The 23,943-nt window shown below is 42.5% G+C and overlaps 1 protein-coding gene across 3 annotated transcripts in view; it reads left to right on the top strand.

The window, feature by feature from the left end:
- Nucleotides 1-11,376: 11,376 nt before the first annotated feature.
- The window catches only part of ids (iduronate 2-sulfatase), a 22,541-nt gene continuing 9,974 nt past the window's right edge, over nucleotides 11,377-23,943 (top strand). Inside the window, exons 1-4 of one of the 3 annotated variants that reach the window (XM_043705167.1) lie at nucleotides 11,377-11,666; nucleotides 17,732-17,868; nucleotides 18,535-18,712; nucleotides 22,508-22,596. In XM_043705167.1, coding sequence (XP_043561102.1) covers nucleotides 11,525-11,666; nucleotides 17,732-17,868; nucleotides 18,535-18,712; nucleotides 22,508-22,596 — 546 coding nt within the window. In that variant the 5' untranslated portion in view covers nucleotides 11,377-11,524. The remainder of the gene's footprint in view (nucleotides 11,667-17,731; nucleotides 17,869-18,534; nucleotides 18,713-22,507; nucleotides 22,597-23,943) is intronic. The other 2 variants (XM_043705169.1, XM_043705168.1) reach the window with 2 other exon arrangements.

A 23,943-nucleotide genomic window follows, 5' to 3' on the forward strand; every position in this document is an offset into this window, starting at 1 on the left:
TGACAGAAATGGGGAGGCTGTTTCAGGAGCACTTATTGTGAGTGCTTGACAGGTTTGTCCCACTGAGGCAAGGAAGGGATGGTAGGTTGAAAGAACCTTAGGTGACAAGGGATGTGGAACATCTAATCAAGTGGAAGATGGATCCTTGCTTAAGGTTGAGGGAGCAAGGATCAGACAGGTCTCTAGAGGGTTACAATGTAGCCAGGAAGGAACTGAAGAATGGACTTAGGAGAGTTAGAAGGGGGCATGAAAAAGCCTTGGTGGGTAGGATAAAGGAAAACCCCAAGGCATTCTACACTTGTGTGAGGAGCAAGAGGATGGGCTGATCAGGGATTGTGGAGGAACCTGTGCCTGGAGTCAGAGGAGGTAGGGGTCATCCTTAATGAATACTTTGCTTCAGTATTCACTAGTGAGAGGGACCTTATCCTTTGTGAGGACAGCATGATATTCTCGAACAGTTGATCTTAAGAAGGAGGATGTGCTGGAAATTTTGAAAAACATGAGGATAGGTAAGTCCCCTGAGCCAAACGGGATATACCAAGGTTTCTACAGGAAGCAAGGGAAGAGATTGCTGTGCCTTTGGTGATGATCTTTGTGCCATCACTGTCCACTGGAGGAATATCAGATGATTGAAGAGTGGCAAATGTTATTCCCTTGTTCAAGAAAAGGAATAGGGATAACCCTGAGAATTACAGACCAGTCAGTCTTACATCGGTGGTTGGGCAAATTATTGGAGAGGGTTCTGAGAGACATGATTTCTGATTATTTGGGAAAGCATTGACTGATTAGAAAGTCAGTCTGGCTTTTTGAGGAGCAGGGCATGCCTCACAAGCCTTATTGGATTCTTTGAGGATGTGACAAAACACATTGATGAAGGTAGAGCAGTAGGATGTGGTTTATATGGATTTTAGCAAGCTGTTTGATAATGTTCCACATGGTAGGTTCATTCAGAAAGTAAGGAGACATGGGATACAGGGAAATTTGGCTGTCTGGATACAGAATTGGCTGTTCTATAGATGTCAGAGGGTGGTAGTGGATGGAAAGTATTCAGCCTGGAGCTCAGTGACCAGTGAGGAGAAAGTGAGGTCTGCAGATGCTGGAGATCAGAGATGGAAATGTGTTGCTGGAAAAGCGCAGCAGGTCAGGCAGCATCTAGGGAACAGGAGAATCGACGTTTCGGGCATTAGCCCTTCTTCAGGAAGAAGGGCTAATGCCCGAAACGTCGATTCTCCTGTTCCCTAGCTGCTGCCTGACCTGCTGCGCTTTTCCAGCAACACATTTCCAGCTCAGTGACCAGTGGTGTTCCACAGGGATCTGTTCTGGGACCACTGCTGTTTGTGATTTTTATAAATGATTTGGATGAGGAAGTGGAAGGGTGCGTTAGTAAGTTAGTAACAAATGTTGGTGGAGTTGTGGATAATGTGGAGGGCTGTTGTAGGTGGCAACTGGACATTGACAGGAGGCAGAGCTGGGCTGAGAAGTGGCAGATGGAGTTCAACCTGGAAAAGTATGAAGTGATTCATTTTGGAAGGTCAAATTTGAATGCAGATTACAGGGTTAAAGACAGGATTCTTGGCAGTGTGGAGGAACAGAGGGATCTTGGGGTCCATGTCCATAGTTCCTTCAAAGTTGTTACCTACGTTGATAGGGTTAGGAAGAAGGCGTATGGTGTGTTGGCATACATTAGCAGGGGGATTGAGTTTAAGAGCCATGAGGTTATACTGCATCTCTTATAGAGCACTGGTTAGAACACACTTGGAATATTGGATTCAGTTCTTGTTGTCTCATTATAGCAAGGATGTGGAAGCTTTAGAGACGGTGCAGAGGAGATTTACCAAGATGCTGCCTGGACAGGAGGGCATGTCTTATACAGGAGGGTTGAAGGAGCTAGGGCTTTTCTCATTGGAGTGAAGAAGGGTGAGAGGTGATTTGATAGAGGTTTACAAGATGAGGAAAGGCATTGAGAGAGTGGATAGTCAGAGACTTTTTCTCAGTGTGGAAATGTCTATCATGAGGGGGCATAATTTTAAGGTGTTTGGATGAAGGTTTAGGGGAGATGTCAGAGGTCAGTTCTTTACACAGAGAGTGGTTTCTACATGGAATGCACCGCCAGCGGTGGTAGTAGAGTCAGATATAGTAGGGACATTTAAGCGACTCTTAGTAAGCAAATGGATGATAGTAAAATGTAGGGTATGTAGGTTAGTTTGATCTTAGAGTAGGATAAGAAGTTGGCACAACATTGAGGGCAAAAGGATCTGTACAGCTCTATATTCTCTCCCTGCTCTATGTTCAAACCAGTTCTGCCCCCACGCACCCTCTTTGCATTCCTTCCTAGCTTCTGTGAACCCTCAGCATCCAAACCCAGCTCATCCCACTCTCCAGTGGCAGTGTCCTCTCCATCCTGGCACTTTCTGGCAATTCTAATGGCACCCACAGCAGGACAGCAGTCTGACCCTCAGCTTGCTGGTGGGGGGGGGGTTATTTCAGGGGGTGGCCCTATACGGAATTTGTTTGGCTTGGAACTGAATTTGAATGTCGGGGTTTAATTCATAGCCTTTGTAAAATCCAACTTCCCCGACCCATGTCTCTGCACAGTACTTTGGCAGCCTCCACCCTTCACACTCTGCAAACCGAGTTCATCCAAAACGCTGCTGACTGTGTTCTAACACAAACATTGTTCAGCCACGTGCTCTCACTGTCCTTATATTTCAGTTGATGTCATCCTTTGATGTGTCCCTGTGAAATGGAACGTTTTACCATATCAAGAATTAGGTACAACGGGGGAGAAATGGCTTGGTGGTATTATTGCTAGACTATTAATCTAGAGATCTAGGTAATGTTCAAGGGATTCAGGTTCAAATCCTGTTGTGGAGGAATTAAGAATCCAATGAAATAATTGTTGATTTTTGGGGGGAAACCTTATCTGATTCATTAATGCCTTTAGGGAAGGAAGCTGCTGTTCTTATTTGGTTTGGCCTACACGTGACTGCAAACTCACAACCAGTTCCAGTTTCCTTTACTGGACTCCAGCAACCTTGTAGGATCTACATGCTGCCTTGTATTTGAACTAGTTCCTTTCCACATAAGCCACAGCTCACAGAGTGTTTCTATCAGTGAGTTTCTGGTGATACTGTAATACTGTGGTGTCACTGACTTTGTGAACGAAAAGTTGACAACATAACCATTTTATCCTGTTTTCTTTTGGGCCTGGAATTTCATTGGCAGCACTCAGGCGTCTCGTGTATGCTCTGGTTTTGCACACAAACACTTCCACGAAATATCCTATCCCATAACATCCTGTACCAGCACTGCGCATTACGTAGGTAGCTTCCTTTGTGCCACCATCAGATTCTGGCAACATTCCCAGCTTCTGTAACCTGTCATGGGTTAGCTAAGCACAGTGTAGAAATTAAATCAACAAGATTCAGTCTGGTATTCATCCCCATCTCATTTGTGTTTGCCAAAATGGTTTATCTCCCTAAAATGTGAAGGGTCTTGACAGGGTCAACACTGGCATATTGCATCGTCTGGCAGTGAATTCGGGGGAAAGGCAGTTGGAAATCAACAGGGTCACTGTATCAGGATAAAAGGACAATCATCAAGGACTGAGATGAGGAGAAATTCTGTCAGTTGTGAATCTCTGAGTTTCTCCACCCCAAAGGGCTCCATTATTCATACTTTCATGTCAGATTTTATTCAGTAAAGAAATCAGAGGTAATTGAGAAAAAGCAGGAAAGTGGACTTGAGGATTTCAGATCCGTTGCCATATTGTTGAATGGCAGGACAGGCTCAATGGGCTGAATGGTTACCTGTTCCTATGTCTAATGGTCTGCGATTGATAGGTCTATTTTGGTCTCTCAGGGAATAAATATGGTGCCGAGATCAGATGTGATCATGTTGAATGGTGAAGTGGAAAGAGAGGGGCCAGATGGTCTGTTCCCCCTCCTATTTCCTAAGTCCTCATCTATCTAATTCTTTATCGGAGCTACCCAGCTATTTCTTGCCTGGAAAGTGGCCCCTTCCTTATTGGAGTATAGACAGGATAGAATTATGCTGCAACCTTAGGATCTGCCTGATTAAGCTGTGAAGTGTTATTGTTGGCTGGAGAATACGAATTAAGCAGGTTACAGTCTAAGTTTCAGCTTGCAAAAAGAAGAAAATCACAGAATCTCAACAGTGTGGAAACAGGCCATTTGGCCCAACAAGTCCACACCAACTCTCAAAAGAGCATCCCACTCAGATCCATCAGATGGTTTCCCTGTAACCTTACATTTTCCATGGCTGATACACCTAAACCTACACATCCTTGAACACTCTGGGCAATTTAGCATGGCCAATCCACCTACCCTGCACATCTTTGGACTGGAAGGAGAAGATGGAAAGGGGGCAATTCTTGCTGCATAATTTAGATATAACAAAGTTACCAAGATGTTGTCTTATGCTGAAATGTTACATGAAGATCCTATCCTGGCCAAGGAGTTCAAGGCAAAACGATGGACCAACGCCTGGAAGTCTTGTCACTAAGATTGCATCAAAGCTTACGTTCAAGATCTTTGACTGTATTCTTGTAGCTAACACTTATACCAACACCATCATATACCAGTAATCAGCATTTCGGATGTCAATATATCAATCTCAAATGTCATATAAAAGGACGCTCACTGTGTCCAGTTTCTGTACTATAGTGTTCATCACATTAGTTTTACAGATGAATGGGCCCTGATTTGAAATGATATTGAAACATTTGGTAGAACGGCTCTTATGCAGTAGTGGTAGTGACCCAACTCTAGCCAGGGGGAGAAAGTGAGGACTGCAGTTGCCAGGGGCCCAAGTTCGAGTCCCTTCCTGCTCCAGAGATGTGTAATGACATCTCTGAACAGGTTGATTCAAAAGGATCCAATGTGTAGAACACTCTTCAAGTCTGTCACTGCCAGAAAAAAAATGAAATGGATACTCACCAAGAGCTCAAATGGTCATAGAATCAGAGAATCCTTACAGTGGGGAAGCAGACTATTTGACCCACTCAAGTCCACACTGACCCTCTGAACAGCATCCCACCTAGACCCACTCTATCTCTGTAACTGTGCATTTCCCATGGCAAATCCATCTAGCCTACACATCCCTGGTCCCAATGGACATTTTAGCACAGCCAATCCACCTAACTTGCACCTCTTTAGTCTGTGGGAGGAGTAATCATTACGTTAATTTCGAAGTATTGCTGTTTTTCAAAACTGGTTTTGTCCCTTGGAACAGATGAGGAGAATTTTTTTCTCAAAGAGGATCTTGAGTCTTCTGTACTGTCTTCCTCCTTCTTATCAGGTCAGCCATATCTCATTGAATGGTGGAGCTGACTCGATGGGCTGAATGGCCTGCCTTTGCTCCTACATCTTATGGTTGAAAGGGCATTGGAAGATTTTAGGTGAGCAAAGGGGTGAAAGGTTAATGGATGGAGATGGGGATGTCATCAGGTCAGCCCTACCTTTCTTGAATGATAGAGCAGACTCAAAGGGCTGAATGGCCTTTTCCTGCTCCTAAGTTGTGAGTAATTATGTATGAGCCACAGGATGGGGCAGGTCAGATAAATTTTATTGATAAATTCTTGGTTAACAAGGGAGCCAAATGTTATGTATGGATATATGAATAGGAAGGGTTTAGGTTTAGAAGGATATGGGCGGATTGCTGGAGAATAAGACTAGATTAAATTAGGAGATCTGGTCGGCATGGCTGATGGATCAGTTTCCACAGCTGGTACAATTATACCATTTATATGGAGTAGGATGGCATGTGGAATTGAGTCCACAATCAGATTAGCTATGATTTCACTAAATGATTTAGCCATGCTCATAACTCTATTCTAAGGCAAAAAACATCATATGTCAAAGTAATGGTTCAGTGAGGAAGATGATCGTGAATGAAATGACAAAATATAAATCACAGATTGGCAATCGGAAGCTGTACAAACTGGTGAGACTCCATATTCAGCATTAACCCCACTTCCACTTGCTGGACATGAAGATAATATTTAGACATATCCAAAGAAAAATCTCAGTCTTACAGCAAGGGGATTGAGTTTTGAAGAAAAGCTTGAGCAACTGGGTCTTTTTAACTGTGAACATTGGTAGCCGACAGATGTTATTAAGGAGTCATTTAAGATATTAAATGGTGTTAACAAAATTATTCTCAAATACTACTTTAAGTTTAACCAAGCAGAAAATGAAGCAAGACTAAAATAAAAGGCAGTTCGGGCCTGTTCGGTGCTGTAATGTTCTATGTTCTATGTAACAGCGAAGCTTCCCAGTGAAGGTACCATGGCCAGTGATAGAGGATCCCCAGGACTGAAATAAAGAAGAATTTCTTCACTGTGAGAGTTGTGAACCTGTGGAATTCTCTCCCACAGGAAGCTGTTGGGACCAGTTCATTAGATATATTCAAGAGGGAGCTGGATGTGGCCCTTGTGGTGAGAAGGATCAAGGGTCTGGAGAGAAAGCGGGAATGGTATACTGAAATTGCATGATTAGCCATCATTACACTGAATGGTGATTCTGGCTCAAAGGGCTGAATGGCCTACTCCTGCACCTATTTCCTTTGTTTCTATGTTTAACCCTCACCACAGACCAATCACTCAATGGTCCCTGTGCTGACTCCTCACTGTGACCCTCACTCACTGATCCTACTATCTCTTGGGCCCTATCCTCACTGTCCATTCATTTTGATTCTATTCTGATATGTCAGATACTGAAACACCTGATTCCTTAAACTCAGTGGAAGAAACAATGGGATTAGCTCTCTGGAAACAGAAAACATTATAACCGAATAAAACAAAAGCTGTCCAAATATGGAACAGTTTGAGAGATCTTAAAGCACACAGCTTCATCCCATTTCTCAGCACTACCTATTACAGTTTCACAGCTAGAGAAATTACCCTCCACCTCAAATCTTTGTTCAACTTAACTGATTTTCCCCAGTCCTTTCACGTGCTCAGAGAAGTCTTTCTGTATGAATGATCACAGACCTGAGATATTCAATTTTTGCAGTTTTGTCAACTTCTAACCAAGCAGTCCTGGTTTGGACACTTCACAAGCTAAACATTAACACTGAGGTAACTATGTTTTCCCTGAACGATTCTGCACTCCTTTCTGGGTGAGAAATATACTTGTTTATGACACCAGTCAGGTATCCTCTGAATTACTCTATAGAAATTTTTTTTAAATCTGTGTTTTCTAATCTAAAATCCATTCTCTATTACCCTGAATCAAAAACAAGCTAATGAACCTCAACATTTACCCCCCTGTTGTAAAAATATGGGGAGCCAATGGCCACAGGTATTATTGCTAGACTATTAATCTGAGACTCAGGTAATGTTCTGGGGACCTGGGTTCAAATCCCTTCACAGCAGATATTGAAATTGGAATTCAACAAAAATCTTGGGTTAAGAGTCTAATCATGACCATGTTAGAAAAACTTTTATGGTTCAGTAATTTCCTTCAGGGAAAGAAACTACCATGACAGGCCGACATGTGACTCCAGACTCTCAACAATGTGGTTGACTCCCAACTTCCCTTGGACAATTAGGGATGGGTAATAGCCTAGCCAGTGACACCCTCATCCTGTGAATGCATTAAAAAAAAAGAAAACGTATCTTCCATTAACCCTTCGTGGTTACATATTGGATTAGGAGAAAGTGAGGACTGCAGATGCTGGAGAGTCAGTGCTGAAGAGTGTAGCGCTGGAAAATCACAGCAGGTCAGGCAGCATCTGAGGAGCAGGAGAGTCAATGTTTTGAGCATTCCTGATGAAAGACTTATGCTGGAAAGGTACACTCACCTGCTCCTCGGATGCTGCCTGACCTGCTGTGCTTTTCCAGCGCCACACTTTTTGACCCACATACTAATTAGATCATTGTTCCATAACGACTGACTGACATCATTTTTTTAAAAAAAGAGGTCCCTTCAAGAAAGTAAGCCACCTATATGTCACTATTTTAAAATCCAAACTGTAAAAGTAATATATCATCACAGCTCAACTAGCAATTACAGTCACTCCCAATCTATCTGACCCACCTAACCTGTACATATTTGGACTGTGGGAGGAAACCGGAGCTCCCAGAGGAAACCCATGCAGACATGGGGAGAATGTGCAAACTCCACACACACAGTCGCCTATGGTTAGGATTGAACCCAGGTCACTGGAACTGGGAGGCAGCAGTGCTAACCCCTGAGCCACCAAACTTGAATATTTTGATCAAACCTTCCCTTTATCATTTAAATTGCAGATAATAAAACCATAGTTTGTATCATCTCTCCCTGCCTTCCTGAAACAGCTTTCAAATGTCATATGGTGGGTCAAAGCTGTGCTGTATGACTCCATTAATGATGAATTGGAATTAGAATTAGACTTTATTGTCATGTGGACTCAGGTATAGGAATACAGGAGTACAGTGAGAAGTATAAAAACTCACCATTCTCTGGTACCATTGTGGTTACAAAAGCCAGAACTAAAAATAAACACCAGAAATACAAGAAACAGAGCCAAAAGGAAAGAAAACATCCAGATCCAAAAGAAAGAAAAATATCCAGATCTTAAAGTCCCATCTCATTAAAGGTGCAAAGATCCTCCCACTCCTAATATTTCAATACTATCTCTTGGATCTTAGCAATCTTCAAGTTGTTTACCAACCATGGTAAAATCCTTTTTATTTTATTTTGAAGGTTGTGTGTTAATTCCATGACAGGAGTGAGGAAGAAAGACAAGCACCTATATAATACTGTTCACAGCGACCAGAGCAGCTTACAGATGATAAAGTACTTCTGAAATGTTGTAGTCAATTGGCATATAGCAATCTCTCAAATATAGCAACGTAATAATAACCATGATTTGGAGATGCTGGTGTTGGACTGGGGTGGACAAACTTAAAAATCACACAACACCAGGTTATAGTCCAACAGGTTTAATTGGAAGCACTAGCTTTCGGAGCGCTGCTCCTTCACAACCACCTGACAAAGGAGCAGTGCTCTGAAAGCTAGTGCTTCCAATTAAACCTGTTGAACTATAACCTGGTGTTGTGTGATTTTTAGTAATAATGAGTTATTTGTCTTTTTTTGTGAATTTTGATTGAGTAGTAAGTATTTGTGAGAAGTCCTGGGAGAACAAAAGCAAAATACAAGAGAATCCGGTATCTGAAACTAAAACAGAAAATGCTGGAGATAATCAAAAGTCAAGGTGGCATCTGTAAAGAAAAAAGCAATCTTCATTTTGCAGGTTGGCGACCTGTGTTTTTGTCTGATGTCATCAATTTTTATCAGCATCCTGGGAGTTAGCAGACTAACCATCTGAATACAGCAGCAAAATGCTGCTGGAGATCTGAAATAAAACAGGAAGGGTGGAAGAAATTCAACAGGCCTGATAGCATCTGTGAAGAGACAAACAGAGTTAGTTAGCCCAATGGGATGGTGATGGCCTAGTGGTATTATCACTAGATATTTTTTAATGCAGAGACTAAGGTAATGTTCTGGGGACTGGGTTTAAATCCTGCTATGGCAGATGATGGAATTTGAATTCAATAAAAATCTGGAATTAAGAGTCTAATGGTGACCATGAAACTATTGCTGGAAAAATCCATCTGGTTCGTTAATGTCCTTTAGGGAAGAAAACAGTCATCCTTACCTGGTCTGGTCCACATGTGACTCCAGATGCATAGCAGAATGGTTGACTCTTAACTACTCTCTGGGCAATAAGTGCTGGCCTCGCCAAAGATGCCGTCACCCAAAGAATCAAGGGAAAAAATGGTTCTTCTTTGGAACAGAGATGTTTTGTAAAGTGATTGTTATGAAGAGGACATAAAGAGCATACAGATCGATATGGATAGGTTAATTGAATGGACAAAGGTCTGGAATATGGACTACAATGTGGGACATTATGAAACTGATCATTTTGGCAAAAGATAAAAAACCTTCCATCTGCTTTCTGTTTTCTCAATGTAAAGGAGACTGTATTGAGAACAGTGAATACAGTAAACTAGATTGAAAGAATTACAAGTAAAACGCTGCTTCAAGTGGACATTCTGTTTGGGGTTTTGGACTGCGACGAGGGAGGAGGTGAATGGGCAAGTGATAGACCTTCTGCGATTGCAGAGAATCAGGGATAAGGAATTGTTAGAAATATTGGAGGAGTGGACCAGCCACTCGTGGAGAGAATGGTTGCTGTGTAACACTGAATGTAGAGGAAGATGTTTTTGGTGGTGGTATCCTGCTGGAGTTGGCGGAAATGGTGCAAGATGATGTTTTGAATGCGGAGACTGGTTGGATGGAAAGTCAAAACAAGGAATCCAATCATTGCTCATGCAGGGGTGTTAAGGAATAAGTACATAAGTGCGGGAGATGGGTCGGACACAGTTGAGGGCTCTGTCAACTACGTCAGGGATGTTTGGAAAAAAAAGGACATGTCAGAGATGGCCAGGTATAAGGCGGTATTATTGAAATAGATGCAACGAAGACACAGGAACCATATAAATACAGCCTTATAATTACTGTGGCTGTGAGAGCAGGTCAGCAGCTGGGAATAACTTACAACTTGACTCTCCAAAGCCTGTCTACCATCTACAAGTCAGGAGTGCGATGACATACTCCTCAGTTGCCTGGATGGGTGCAGCTCCAACAACACTCAGGAAAATCAACACCATCCAGTACAAAGCAGCCCTCTTGATTAGCACCACATCTAACACCTTCAGCATGAACTCCCGCCTGTAGTGATGCATTCGAAGCAGTGGGGTGTACCACTTCCAAGATTGTAGGAATTGTAGTGACTCATCAAGCCTCCTTCAACAGCAATTTCCAAACATGTGACCTCCAGCTCCTGACAAGGAAAACACCACCAGTCCCCTACCCACTATCCTAACTTGAAAATATCTCTATATTGCCCTCACTGTTGTTGGAATAAAATCTTAGAACTCCCTCCCTAAGAATACCGAGCCGACTTTCACTAACAGGGACTGTAGCTCTCCACCACTTCCTTATGGGTAATAAGTAGAGGCACTGACGCCCACATCCCATGGAAGATTGAACAAAAAACTTAGGGAAGGACTGTCCACCCATCGCAATGATAAAAAGAAAGACCTGCTGATGCCGGAACTCAGCGACTCAAAACATTAACTGTTGCTTCCTCTCTGATGCCAGAGCTGCTGAGTTTCTCCAGCACTTTTTTGTTTGTTTGTAAACTTGCTGCTGTGGAGAATAACTGGTTGATAAAGTGTAACATCTAACTGACACCCTATCAAGACAGGTTTCCGCTGTGCAGCTGTTTTCCCACTGATTAAACAGTCCCAGCGCTTGTGTTTCCTGGCCATGTTGCAAACTACTGTTGCAATGAATTGAGTCGGCTCCTTACATTTCCGGGACTCTGCAGTGTATCGGTGTTGACGTGGTGACTGACAGGGTGTTGAACCATCAGCAGAAGGCAGTTTCCTGAGCGCAGTCAGAGGCGGGACTGTGTGCTCAGCTGCTGAGAATTCACTTTCAAAATGGGCTGAATGTCGGACTGGCCCCTCCTGCTCTTTTTTTCCAGGATGAATAGCAAGTGGGGAATCGGAGGGGTGCTGATGGTGTTTACCTGCTGGGCTGCTTATGGGCAGCTCGATCCCAATGCAGCCCCAGACTTTGTGCGGAAGAAAGGTAATCGAGAGGGTATTTTTTGAGTCTGGTCTCTTTCAGCCTCTGCCCTGGCATCAAAGGTCTCTCTCTCACACACACACACAAAAAATTTAGCAGCATCTGTGGAGAGAGAGTTAACGTTTTGAGTCCAGTGACCGTTCTGCAGAACCCGAAAGCATTTGCGAAAAAGTGGCATTTGTTTTAATGGCAGGGTGTGGCTGTCTGCAGATCGGTGGTTCTGTCTGTGTCATTGCTCCTTGTTTCACAAAGATTGGGCGATGGAACTGCATTGGATTGGTTACCAGCGAAGTGTTGACTGGGATTCAGCCACTGAGACTCTGCCCAGGTTCTGACCACTCCTACCCTGGTGTGTGGTACAAACCCAGAGGTTCTGACCCAGAGGGGTAACGCTACCCATTATACCACATATGGTCATTAACAAATAAAAGATAAAGTCCTACCAGGCCATGGGGTTGATCAGAGAGGCACCCCCTAACCTAGGGGTGGTCACTGTGCGCAGGCAAGGGTGATAAGTGGAACTTCCATGGTAACTTCACCCAATACAGGAATGGAGCTCAAACTGTATGGTGTGACTCTACTTGGGGAGATGGTCCATTATTATCACTGGACTGTTAACCCAAGAGACCCAAGTAATGTTCTGGGGAGCTGAGTTCAAATCCCACCATAGCAGATGGTGGAATTTGAATTCAATAAAAATCTGAAATTAAGAATCGAATGAATCTATTGTCATGGGAAAAACCTATCTGGTTCAATAATGCCCTGTAGGGGAGGAAACTACCATCTTACCTGGTCCAGGGATGGGCAATAAATGCTGGTCTAGCCAGCAATGCCCTCATCCTATGAATGAATAAAAATAACCAATGTGGACCAGCCAACTGAGCTAACCAACCATGCACCCACAAGTTTGATAACACATCTGACAATACTGGGGTGGGGAGAAGAGTGAGAGGTGGCCTATTAAAAATCACACATATACAATATACGGGCACCCAAACCTTCTTCAGACAATAAAATATTTTGAATTGTATCACTGTTGTAATGTGGAAAATGGGCTGGGCAGAGGCAATGCTTTTAACTGATGAGATGCTCTCTGTTTCTTTTAAAGTGATGTTGGTTGAGGGTTAGGTATTGACCCTCTGCTTGACTGTGTTTTGGAGTGAATGCCATACTGTGTTTAACAACTATTGGCAAGGACAGACAGAGCCTTAGTTTGATTACTTATTTAGCAACTGGGGCAGTGCAGCACTTCCTCAGTTCCCTACGACTGTGCTGGGGGTGTCAGCCAAAATACTTTGCACTTGACCCTGAAATGGGAGCTTAATCAGCATCTTCTGTCTCCAAATAACCCTCTTAACAGGGTAGTTTGGCTCAAACCACTGAGAAAAGAGACACACGGTTTAAACTTTCTGACTTGCAGTTGTCAGGACAGAATGGCAAGAACCCTAAGTTTCAGAGTGAGCAACAATTTGGCAGCATGGGAAGAAAGTGTTGATTGGATAATTTAGAAACATTGAAACTAAGATCAGAAATAGGTCATTCAGCCCTTTGAGACTCCTCTGCCATTCAAGTTGATCATGTCGGATCATCTAACATGTTACCAGCTTTCTGCTTTCTCCCATACCCTTTGATCGCTTTTGCCGTAAGAACTACATCTGACTCTTTCTTGAAAGCATTCAATGTTTTGACCTCAACCACTTTCTGTGGCAGAGAATTCCCCAGCATATCAGTCTCTGGGTGAAGACATTTTTCCTCATCTGAATCCTAAATGACTTACTTTATATACTTAAACTGTGGCTCCTGGTTCAAGACCCCCAGGTCATTGAGAACATCTCTCCTGATTTTAGACTGCCTTGTCCTGTTTTATAGGCTTCTATGAGATCTCCCATCATTCATTGAAACTTTGATGAATATAATCCTAACCAATCTAGTCTCTCTTCATACAACAGTCCTGCCATCCTATGACTTGGTCTGGTAAACCTTCACTGCACTCCCTCTGTAGCCAGAACATTCCTTTCTCACATAAGGAGACCAAAATTGCACACATTACTTCAGGCATGGACTTACTAATGCTGTGCACAATTGCAGCAAGACATCCCTGATCTTGCTGAAAATCACTGAAGGCCAACATGGAGACACAGCAAGTTATTAGGAAGGCTAATGAAATGATAGCCTTTATTGCAAGAGGATTTAAGTACAGAAGTAGTGAAGTCATAACTTCAATTGTGTAGGACTTGATTAGACCGCACCTTGAGTGCAGTATGCAGTTTTGGTCTCCTTATCTCAGGAAGGATTAATTCCTGTAGAGGGAGTGCAGCTGAGTTATTCTGGGATGGTCAGACTGACCTGTGAAGAGAAATTGGTAAAATTAGGCCTGTATTTTCTTAAATTTTGAAAAATGAGAGATGATCTCATTGAAGCCTACAAAATATTCAAAGGGATAGGACGGGGTGGAGGCAATTTAAATGTTTGCCCGGGTTGGGCAATCCAGAACGAAGGGAGACAATTTGAAAATGAGGGGTTAAAGGAAAATTCTGCAGATGCTGGAAATCTGAAACAAACACAGAGAATACTGGAGAAACACAGCAGGTCTGGCAGCATTGTGGAGAGAGAATCAGAATTAATGTTCCAGAGTGTCTCGGTTATTACCTGGAGAATACTGTGCAGTTTTAGTTTCCCAATCTGAGGAAGGATGTTTTGGCTGTGGAGGGAGTGTAACAAAGGTTTAGTGGATTGATATTTGAATCGAGACAGGTCTCATTTGAAGGAAGAAATTCTCTGCACCAGAAAGTAGTTGAGGCCAAACACTGAATGTTTTCAAGGAGTTTAATATAATTCTGAGGCCCGGAACCAAAGGTTTTGGGGAGAAAGAAGGAACAGGGTACTGAGTTGGATGATCAGTCATGATCATAATGAATGGTGAAACAGACTCAAAGGGCTGAATGGCCTACTCATAGTTCTGTTCCCTATATTTCTATGTAAGAAACACTACAGCAAACATTAGTGTCTTGTATCAGTTCCTATGCAGCACAGCTAAAGCCTTTTTATTATATAAAGGCAATCTTTAATTCTCATTATGCTGGCTGTCTGAAGTCATATGAAGAGATGAACACAATATTTTTCCTTATTCAATGCATTCCAGTGCTCTGGCCCTGTTGCATTATGATTTTTCCATAGCATGGGGAGCAACTGAAGTGAAATGGATACAATCAGTACAAAACTGAGGTCATTCTTAAGAAAGAAAAATCTATTGGCAAGACTGTAAGGAAGGAATAGATGAGTTGCACAGTTGAAATGGGCTGAACAGTCTCTCTGTGCACTGTTATAATTCCAGTAAACTATTGCTGTTAATTTTGTTCTTATCAACTGTGCCCACAGTTATGTTGGGATGACATTCTTTTGTGGCAGTGACTTTGTGAAAAGGCACTTTAACATAATTTTGCTTATTTTGGATTTAAGCTCCTGCTGCTTAATTCCAAATTAAAACTGAAACCATTGAAGGTGGTAGTGGGTAGGACTCCAATTGTTTGAAATCCCAGAAATCTCTTTTGTTTCAATCTTTGATCTGTTAAAATACCAATCACATGGAATAAATGGGTTCACTTCTCAACCAGTAGCAGGAGGCAATTTGGATATTGTTGTAAGAGGTATCCAGGTTCAATACAAACTCACTGAAGAAATTGCAGATTGTATTATCAAGGAAATCTTGAAAGTATCTGTGAGAGTACTGTTTGCCAAGTTTCATTAACATAATGTAAGTGAAATTGTTTTCCCACAGTACTGCTGAGAGAGAAAGGTATCAAGACAACAGACCGTATTACAACCTGAATGATAGGCTGGTGAATCACTCTCAGTTAGAAACATTTTCGTCCCGTTCCACGTGAGCATACAAATTAGGAGCTGGAGTCAGCCACTCGGCCCCTCGAGCCTGCTAAACCACTCACTAATGTGGGCGGCATGGTGGCACAGTGGTTAGCGCTGCTGCCTCACAACACCAGGGTCCCAGGTTCGATTCCAGCCTCACAGCGCCAGAGACCCGGGTTCAATTCCCGCCTCAGGCAGCTGTCTGTGTGGAGTTTGCACATTCTCCCCGTGTCTGCGTGGGTTTCCTCTAGGTGCTCTGGTTCCTCCCACAGTCCAAAAATGTGCAGGTTAGGTGAATTGGCCATGCTAAATTGCCCGTAGTGTTAGGTGAAGAGGTAAATGTAGGGGAATGGGTCTGGGTTGGTTGCTCTTCGGAGGGTCGGTGTGGACTTGTTGGGCCGAAGGGCCTGTTTCCACACTGTAAGTAATCTAATCTAAAATTATGGCTGGTTTGCTTACTCCACATTCCTGCCTACCTCAGATAACCTTTACCGTATAAATACTCAAAAACTCTGCTACCACTGCCTTTTGCGGATGAGACTTCCAAGACTCAGTGACTTCTATGTGTAAAGTAATTGTCCTTTCCTCTGTCTGAAACAATGACTCTGGATCAGTGGTGCTGGAAGAGCACAGCAATTCAGGCAGCATCCGACGAGCAGCAATGACTCCCTAGTTTTAACTCCTCCCTTTAAGAGAAAACATCGTCTTCGAATCTACCCTGTCATGATCTCTCAGGAACATTTCTGCTTCAATCAAGTTGGCTCTTACTCTTATAGAGAAAGTGAGGACTGCAGATGCTGGAGATCAGAGTCGAGCGTGTGGTACTGGAAAAGCACAGCAGGTCAGGCAGTATCAGAGGAGCAGGAGAATTGATGTTTGGGCAAGAGCCTTACATCTTCATTCTTGATGAAGGGCTTTTGCCCGAGGAGCAGGAGAATTGACGTTTCGGGCAAGAGCCCGTCATCAAGAATGAGGATGTAAGGCTCTTGTCCGAAACATCGATTCTCCTGCTCCTCTGATGCTGCCTGACCCGTTGTGCTTTTCCAGCACCCCACCCTCGACTCAATCTTTTAGAATCCAGCAAGCCTAGCCACCCTGACTTTTCTTTGTAAGACAATGCACCTGTTCAAGGTATTAGTCTCGTAAGCTTTCTCCTTCCTTAGGAAAGAGGAGAGCCACACTGTACACTGTAATCCAGATGTGGGCATATTAATGCCCTGTATAACTGAAGCATAGCCTCCATACTTTTAGATTCAATTCCACATGCAATAAGTGATCACATTCTGCTAACTTTCTAATTACTTGTACAGTACTTGCATACTAACCTTTTGTGATTCTCAAACAAGGACATCCAGGTCCCTATGCATTCCAGAGTTCTGCAAAACCTTGCCATTTAGATTATTTCATTCTCTTTCATTTTTTTTACCAAAATGGGCAGTTTCTAATTTTTTCAATTATACTTTATTTGTCAGATCGTTGTCCACTTAACCTATCTACATCCCTTTGTAGCCCTGAGTAATTTGTGTTTGTAATATACTTGAATTCTTTATTTGACAATTTACATGTTCATAAAACATTATTAAAATTATTGGACAGGGAGAAGAGCTGTCCCACAGGTAGAATGCACATTTTGGACTATGACGGATGTCACAGACTGCAGGCAAATACAAAATGGCATAGATTAGTTTTAAACTAATGTGTCCAACACCCTCACTGTTCAACCAGCAAACTGTGACGGCGAGCACGAGGGGGCATAGCTTTAAATTGAGGGGTGATAGATATAGGACAGATGTCAGAGGTAGCTTCTTTACTCAGAGATAAGTAAGGGTATGGAATGCTTTGCCTGCAATGGTAGTAGATTTGCCAACTTTAAGTACATTTAAGTCGTCATTGGACAAGTATATGGAATAGTGTAGGTTAGATGGGCTTCAGATTGGTATGACAGATCGGCGCAACATCGAGGGCCGAAGGGCCTGTACTGCGCTGTAATGTTCTATGTTCTCCTTATGTACTCTTCACAACTTACTTTCCCATCTGTTTGTGTGTCATCAGCATACATTACTGCATTCCATTGCATTTGTTATTATATTGTTCAAAAAGATCCTTAAAATTGTTGCTTGAGGTTTTTGATTAGAATTGTTAGATGTGCATAACGAAACCAAGTGATATTAGATTGCTAATGCCGAATTTTATTTTGCAATCAGGGAAGATGAATGTGCTCTTTATTATTGCTGATGATCTGCGCACCAGTCTGGGATGTTATGGTGACCCAATAGTGAAGTCACCAAACATCGATCAACTTGCCTCCAAGAGTATTGTTTTCAAAAATGCATTCGCCCAAGTAAGTTGAGTCGTTGAAACGTAAATGGAAATTGCTAGGAAAATTCAACCATTCTGGCAGCATCTGAAGAAAGATCACTGAACTCAAAATATTAACTCAGCTTTCTCTCCACAGCTGCTGCCAAACTGGCTGAGTTTCTCCAGAAATTTCTGTTTCATTTCAGATTTCTAGCATTCATAGTTCTTGGTTACTTAAGTTGAACAGTTCCTGTGTTTAAAGATCCATTTCTGTAGCTTGTGTTGGCATTTTGCTGGCATAATGTATAAATTATGTAATTATATTCAGTAGCAAAAACAGAAATTGCTGGAGAAACTCAGCAAGTCTGGCAGCATCTGTGGAGAGGAAGCCGAGTTAATATTTTAAGTCCATTGACCCTTCTTCAGAGCTGGACCGAAACATTAACACCGTTTTCACTCTACAAATGCTGCCAGATCTGCTGAGTTTCTCCAGCAACTACTTTTTCTGTATCAGATTTCCAGCATCTGCAGTTCTTTGTTTGTTTATTTATATTCCGTAATATGAAAGAAATGGCCTTTCTCTTAGCTAGTCTGATCAAGCCACTGTAACTTGTAATTTAACACCTTTTCGCTTTGGAGAGATTTTGTATACAATTTTGTTGTTAGATTTTGGAATGTCAAATGACTCTTTGCTTACAATGGTTCGCAGCAAGCATTGTGTGGGCCCAGCAGGACATCATTTTTAACGAGTCGTAGACCTGACACCACTCGACTTTTTGATCACAGTTCCTATTGGAGAGTTCAAGCTGGGAACTACACCACACTTCCTCAATATTTGAAGATGCAAGGCTACTTAACCTTGTCAGTGGGAAAAGTCTTTCATCCAGGTAAGATCTCAGCTTTTGCTCAGTGTTAGACCCGGAGAATGCCAACCTGTCAACCACCAGTCAGTCAAGAATTGGCTAAACTCCATTGACTTGTTAAATATCTTTAACGGGATGCCACCATCAGACATACGTTCCCTTCTGCTCCTTTGTCAGCATTCCGCAGGGACCGTTGCCTCCGGCACATCTTGATTCACTCCACCTCTGCTCCTCGCACCTCCTCATATCCCCGTGCCATCTTCCCTCATAACCGCTGAAAGTGTAACACCTGTCTTTTTACTTCCTCCTTCCTCACCATTCAACGCCCCACACATACCTTCCAGATGAAGCAGCGCTTTATCTGCACTCCGCTCAATCTAATCTCGTGCATTCACTGCTCACAAAGTAGTCTCCGCTACATTCAGGAAATGAAACGCAGACTGGGCGACAGCTTTGCAAACACCTACGTTCAGTCTGCAAAAATGACCCTGAGCTTCCAGTTGCCTGCCACTTCAACACACCTTATTCCCTGGCCAACATCTCTCTCTCAGGCTTGCTGTGGTGCCTCAGCAAAGCTCAGTGCAAGCTGGAAGAACAGCATCTCATTTTCCGCTTGGGATTCTGCAACCTTCTGGATTCAGTGTTGAGTTTAATAATTTTACCGCCTATGCACCTTCTGCCATGTCCTTTCCCAACTCCCACACACCAGGCCTTGTCATCACCGGGGCTGCTACCTCAACTAACACATTATCTGCTACTATTGGTCCCCATTGGCAGCTATTGATTCTCTCAGGGTGACCTTTATCCACTCCAGTGTCTGCCAAACCTATGTTTTCTCTCTCTCTGGGCTCCGTCTCCATCTATCATGTAGTCCAACCCCTTCCCCTACCCCATCTTCAACATTTATACCAAGCTTTTCCTCGCTCATATCGGTTCTGAAGGAGGGTCAGTAAATTTGAAACATTAACTCTGCTCTCCCAACTCTGCGCTTGAGTTTCTCCAGCAATTTCTGCTTTAGTTTCAGATAGACAGATATTTGGTCCATCAGGGTGTCATGGTTCTCAGGAGTGGGTCGGAAATTGGAGTTGACGCCCAAGAGCAGTCATGATCATATTGGAGGGCAGAGCAAGCTGGAGGGGGTACAAAGTCTCCTCTGTTCCTATTTCTTATATCTTAATTAACATGTTTGCATCATAAAATTAAAATAAGGAACAGGCTTCCTTTATTTTCTCAGTCAGATGAATGGTGGTCAACTGTAGCTTAGTATGTAACTGTCTTACCTCGGAATCAGAATGCTGGAGGTCAACAAGACAAGTATGTCTTTCAGGAGAAAGTGAGGACTGCAGATGCTGGAGTACCAGAGTTGAAAAATGTGGTGCTGGAAAAACACAGCAGGCCAGGCAGCATCCAAGGAGCAGGATTCTTCATTCCTGAAGAAGGGTTTATGCCCGAAACGTCGATTCTCCTGCTCCTTGGATGCTGCCTGGCCTGCTGTGTTTTTCCAGCACCACATTTTTCAAGTATGTCTTTCAGAATGGCGTTCTGTATCACTGACAGGGTGCTGGAATGTAACGAGAGCAGCCTATCTCTTTGTTTCTCCATCTATCATCACTTTGTGCTTTCCTCTCCTCTTGAGTTATAGGTGACATCAAGTCAGGCAGCATCCGAGGAGCAGGAAATTCGACGTTTCGGGCCGAAGCCTGTCGTCAGGAATCTGACGAAGGGCTCCAGCCTGAAATGTTGATTCTCCTGCTCCTCAAATGCTGCCTAACCTGCTGTGCTTTTCCAGCAATGCAATCTCAACTCTGATCTCCAGCATCTGCAGACCTCACTGTCTCTTTATAGGTGACATCAGTGCACTGTCATACTGTGGCTCAGTGGTTAACACTGCTGCTTCACAGCACTAGGGAAGCAGGTTCGATTCCACCCTCGGGTGACTGTCTGTCTGCATGGGCTTTCTCCGACTATCCAAAGGCTATGCAGTTTCAGGTGGATTGGCCATCCTAAACTGCCCACAGTGTCTAAGGATGTGCAGACTAGGTGAGTTAGCCATGGGAATTGCAGGGTGGTGCTGGGTCTGGATAGGATGCTCTTTGGAGGGTTGGTGTGGACTGAACGGCCTGCTTCCACACTGAAGGGTTTCTAGCCTGGCCCAAAAGATTATGATTGAATTTTAGCTTCTATAGTTGAAAACATTAATTCTGCTTTCTCGGGGGAAATCCTGCTGCACTCTATCAAAGAATTATCCACAGTGTTTGAGCATTGTATCCCTCAATCAGCATCACATAAACAGATGCTATGATCATCATCATATTGGTGTTTGTGGGAGTTAATTATTCACAGATTAACCACCGTGCTTCCTGCATTACAACAGTAACTTGTACTTCACAAGTACTGGGCTAGCTGTAAAGTGCTTCAAGATATCCTAGACTCGTGAAAGATACTTTTAAAGGCAAATCTTTCATCTTTTCCTTCTGCTGACCACAGCCTACAATTCTTATATCTGAAGGAGACTTGGGATTTGTGATAATTTGGCTTATTCAACAAGTGCTTGTATAAATACAAATTAATTGTGTTATGACAGAAGGATAGCAAGTCAAACAAAATCAGCCTGGATTTGCAACATAGTGAAATTGAAATATTTAAAAACTCTCAAAATTGCCCAATTGTTTCTAATCAGACTTTGTGAATAATAGATCTTAGGCACCAACTTTACAACTTAAACAAAACATAATATTTTAATATTAATCCTGTAATCTTAGTAAGATAGTGTTAAGTAACAGAGTAATTTAATATATATGGTTTAAACCCAATTTTCTTTGATCACAAGCCCACTCACATACAGACAAACACAGTTAAAGGATAAATTTAAAAGAATTGTAATTTGCCAGATCAATTAAAGAATTTCAAAATATGGATTCCAAACCTTCATGCAGTTCTTGGATAATGAGTTGTTCATTATATAGAACTGTATTTATAATTTCAAAGTCAGCGGTGAATGTGAACAATATCAGTAGACTTCCAGAAATATTTACTAATTCCTTACAGACTGGGATTCATTTCTCAGAACATTCAACAATTCAACTACTGGACAGAAAACCAGAGAGTTAAAAGAAACTAGTCCTTAAGATTCCAAAATTACTCTACATCTGCCAAAACCCAGTCAGAATCAGTTTGCTCTTTTTTTTTACTTCTTTTTAATGAATATTCTCTGTGATTACCGGGTTAGCTCCAATGTTCCCTTGATTGACCAACTCTATGTGCAACTCGCTTTTAGATCTGAGCATAGTAGCAATTGCTTGCTGAGCCATCTATAGTGTTCTTTAGATCAGTAATTATGTTGTACTATCTTTCAGGCCAGTTCCCAAAAGCAAATATCCACATTTTGTTTCTTCTCTATTAAAACACGCAGCTGTTCAAAGTTCAACTCTTAAACTTGAATCACAGTTCCACAAAAAAAAGAGAGGGGAATAGATAAAACATAGTGAGGGCTTGACATCTGAACAAGAAGGTTTCACTGATCGAGTTAGATGAAGATGTGGTACAAAGAGGTTTATGGAGCAGAATTACTGTTGTTCTGCTGTAAGTTCTATGCAGTAGCAATCTTCATAATTTCTGCTGTCTTAATGTGCTAACTAATTTAAAATAGGAGATTGAAGCAACTGAAGCTTTGATCTTTCTTTAACGCATAACATCATAAAATAAGATCATCTGACTTATTTTTCTCTGTTGAATGTTTGTGCCTTTGCTATGTTTCCGTTCAGTAGTTAATATGAACCACAGCGTTTACACTTAATGAAAATTCCCCTCACCTTTCAGGGATCGTGTCCAATCATACTGATGATTATCCTTATAGCTGGTCCATTCCTCCATTTCATCCTTCAACAGAGAAATATAAAAACGCTAAGGTAAAGCTTAAATGTTGCTTTGAATGGCTGATATGATTGATTATATTGTACTTGGGGTATTGAGTTAATCATTGTGAATGTAAGAGCATAAGAATTAGGAGCAGGAATAGGCCATTCAGCTCATCGTGATTGCTCCTCCATTCAAACTTATGATTGCTGAGCTCATCTCAGCTGCAACCTATGCAGGGCTGTGCCAAATCCCCATAACCCTTCAACCCGTTACTAATTAAAAATCTATCTCCCTCCTCCTTACATTTACTCAGTGTCTTGACATCCAACACACTCTCGGGTAGTGAATTCCCCAGTTTCACAACCCTTTGAACAAAGTAATTCCTTTTCATCTCTATTTTAAATGCACTAGCCCTTGGCCTAAAACTATAACCTCTTGTCCTAGATTGCCCCACAAAATGAAACATCCTCTCTGCGTTTACTTTGTCAATCCTCTTTAGCATCTTAAAACACTCAATCAAACTCTGGTGAGTATAGGCATACACTGCTCAATCTGTCTTCATAAGACAAACTTTTCTTCTCTGGAATTAATTTGATGAACAACTTCCAGTGTGGTTGTATTGTTCCTCAAGTAAGGGGACCAAACTGTGCGCAGTACTCCAGAGGTAGACTCACCAATGCTATCTACAATTACAACAGCACTTCCCTACTTTTGTACTCCATGCCTTTTGCAATAAATACCAACATATCATTTGCCCTATTTATTATCCTTTCTACCCTGCACACTAGCACAGTAAGTATGAATTTATAAAATCATAGAGATGTACAGCATGGAAACAGACCTTTCGGTCCAACCTGTCCATACCGACCAGATATCCCAACCCAATCTAGTCCCACCTGCCAGCACTTGCCCAAATCCCTCCAAACCCTTCCATCCAAATGCCTCTTAAATGTTGCATTTGTAACAGCCTCCACCTCATCCTCTGGCAGCTCATTCTATACATGTACCACCCTCTGTGTGAAAAAGCTGCCCCTTAGGTCTCTTTTATATCTTTCCCCTCTCACCCTAAACCTATGCCCTCCAGTTCTGGACTCCCCGACCCCAGGGAAAAGAGTTTGCCTATTTACCCTATCCATGACCCTCATAATTTTGTAAACCTCCATAAGGTCACCCCTCAGCCTCTGATGCTCCAGGGAAAACAGCCCCAGCCTGTTCAGCCTCTCCTGATAGCTCAAATCCTCCAACCCTGGCAACATCCTTGTAAGTCTTTTCTGAACCCTTTCAAGTTTCACAACATCTTTCTGATAGAAATGAGACCAGAATTGCACACAATATTCCAACAGTGGCCTAACCAATGTCCTGTACAGCCGCAACATGACCTCCCAACTCCTGTACTC

Source organism: Chiloscyllium plagiosum, chromosome 15 (genome assembly GCF_004010195.1).
Source record: "Chiloscyllium plagiosum isolate BGI_BamShark_2017 chromosome 15, ASM401019v2, whole genome shotgun sequence".
In the NCBI taxonomy this organism is placed as follows: Eukaryota; Metazoa; Chordata; class Chondrichthyes; order Orectolobiformes; family Hemiscylliidae; genus Chiloscyllium; species Chiloscyllium plagiosum.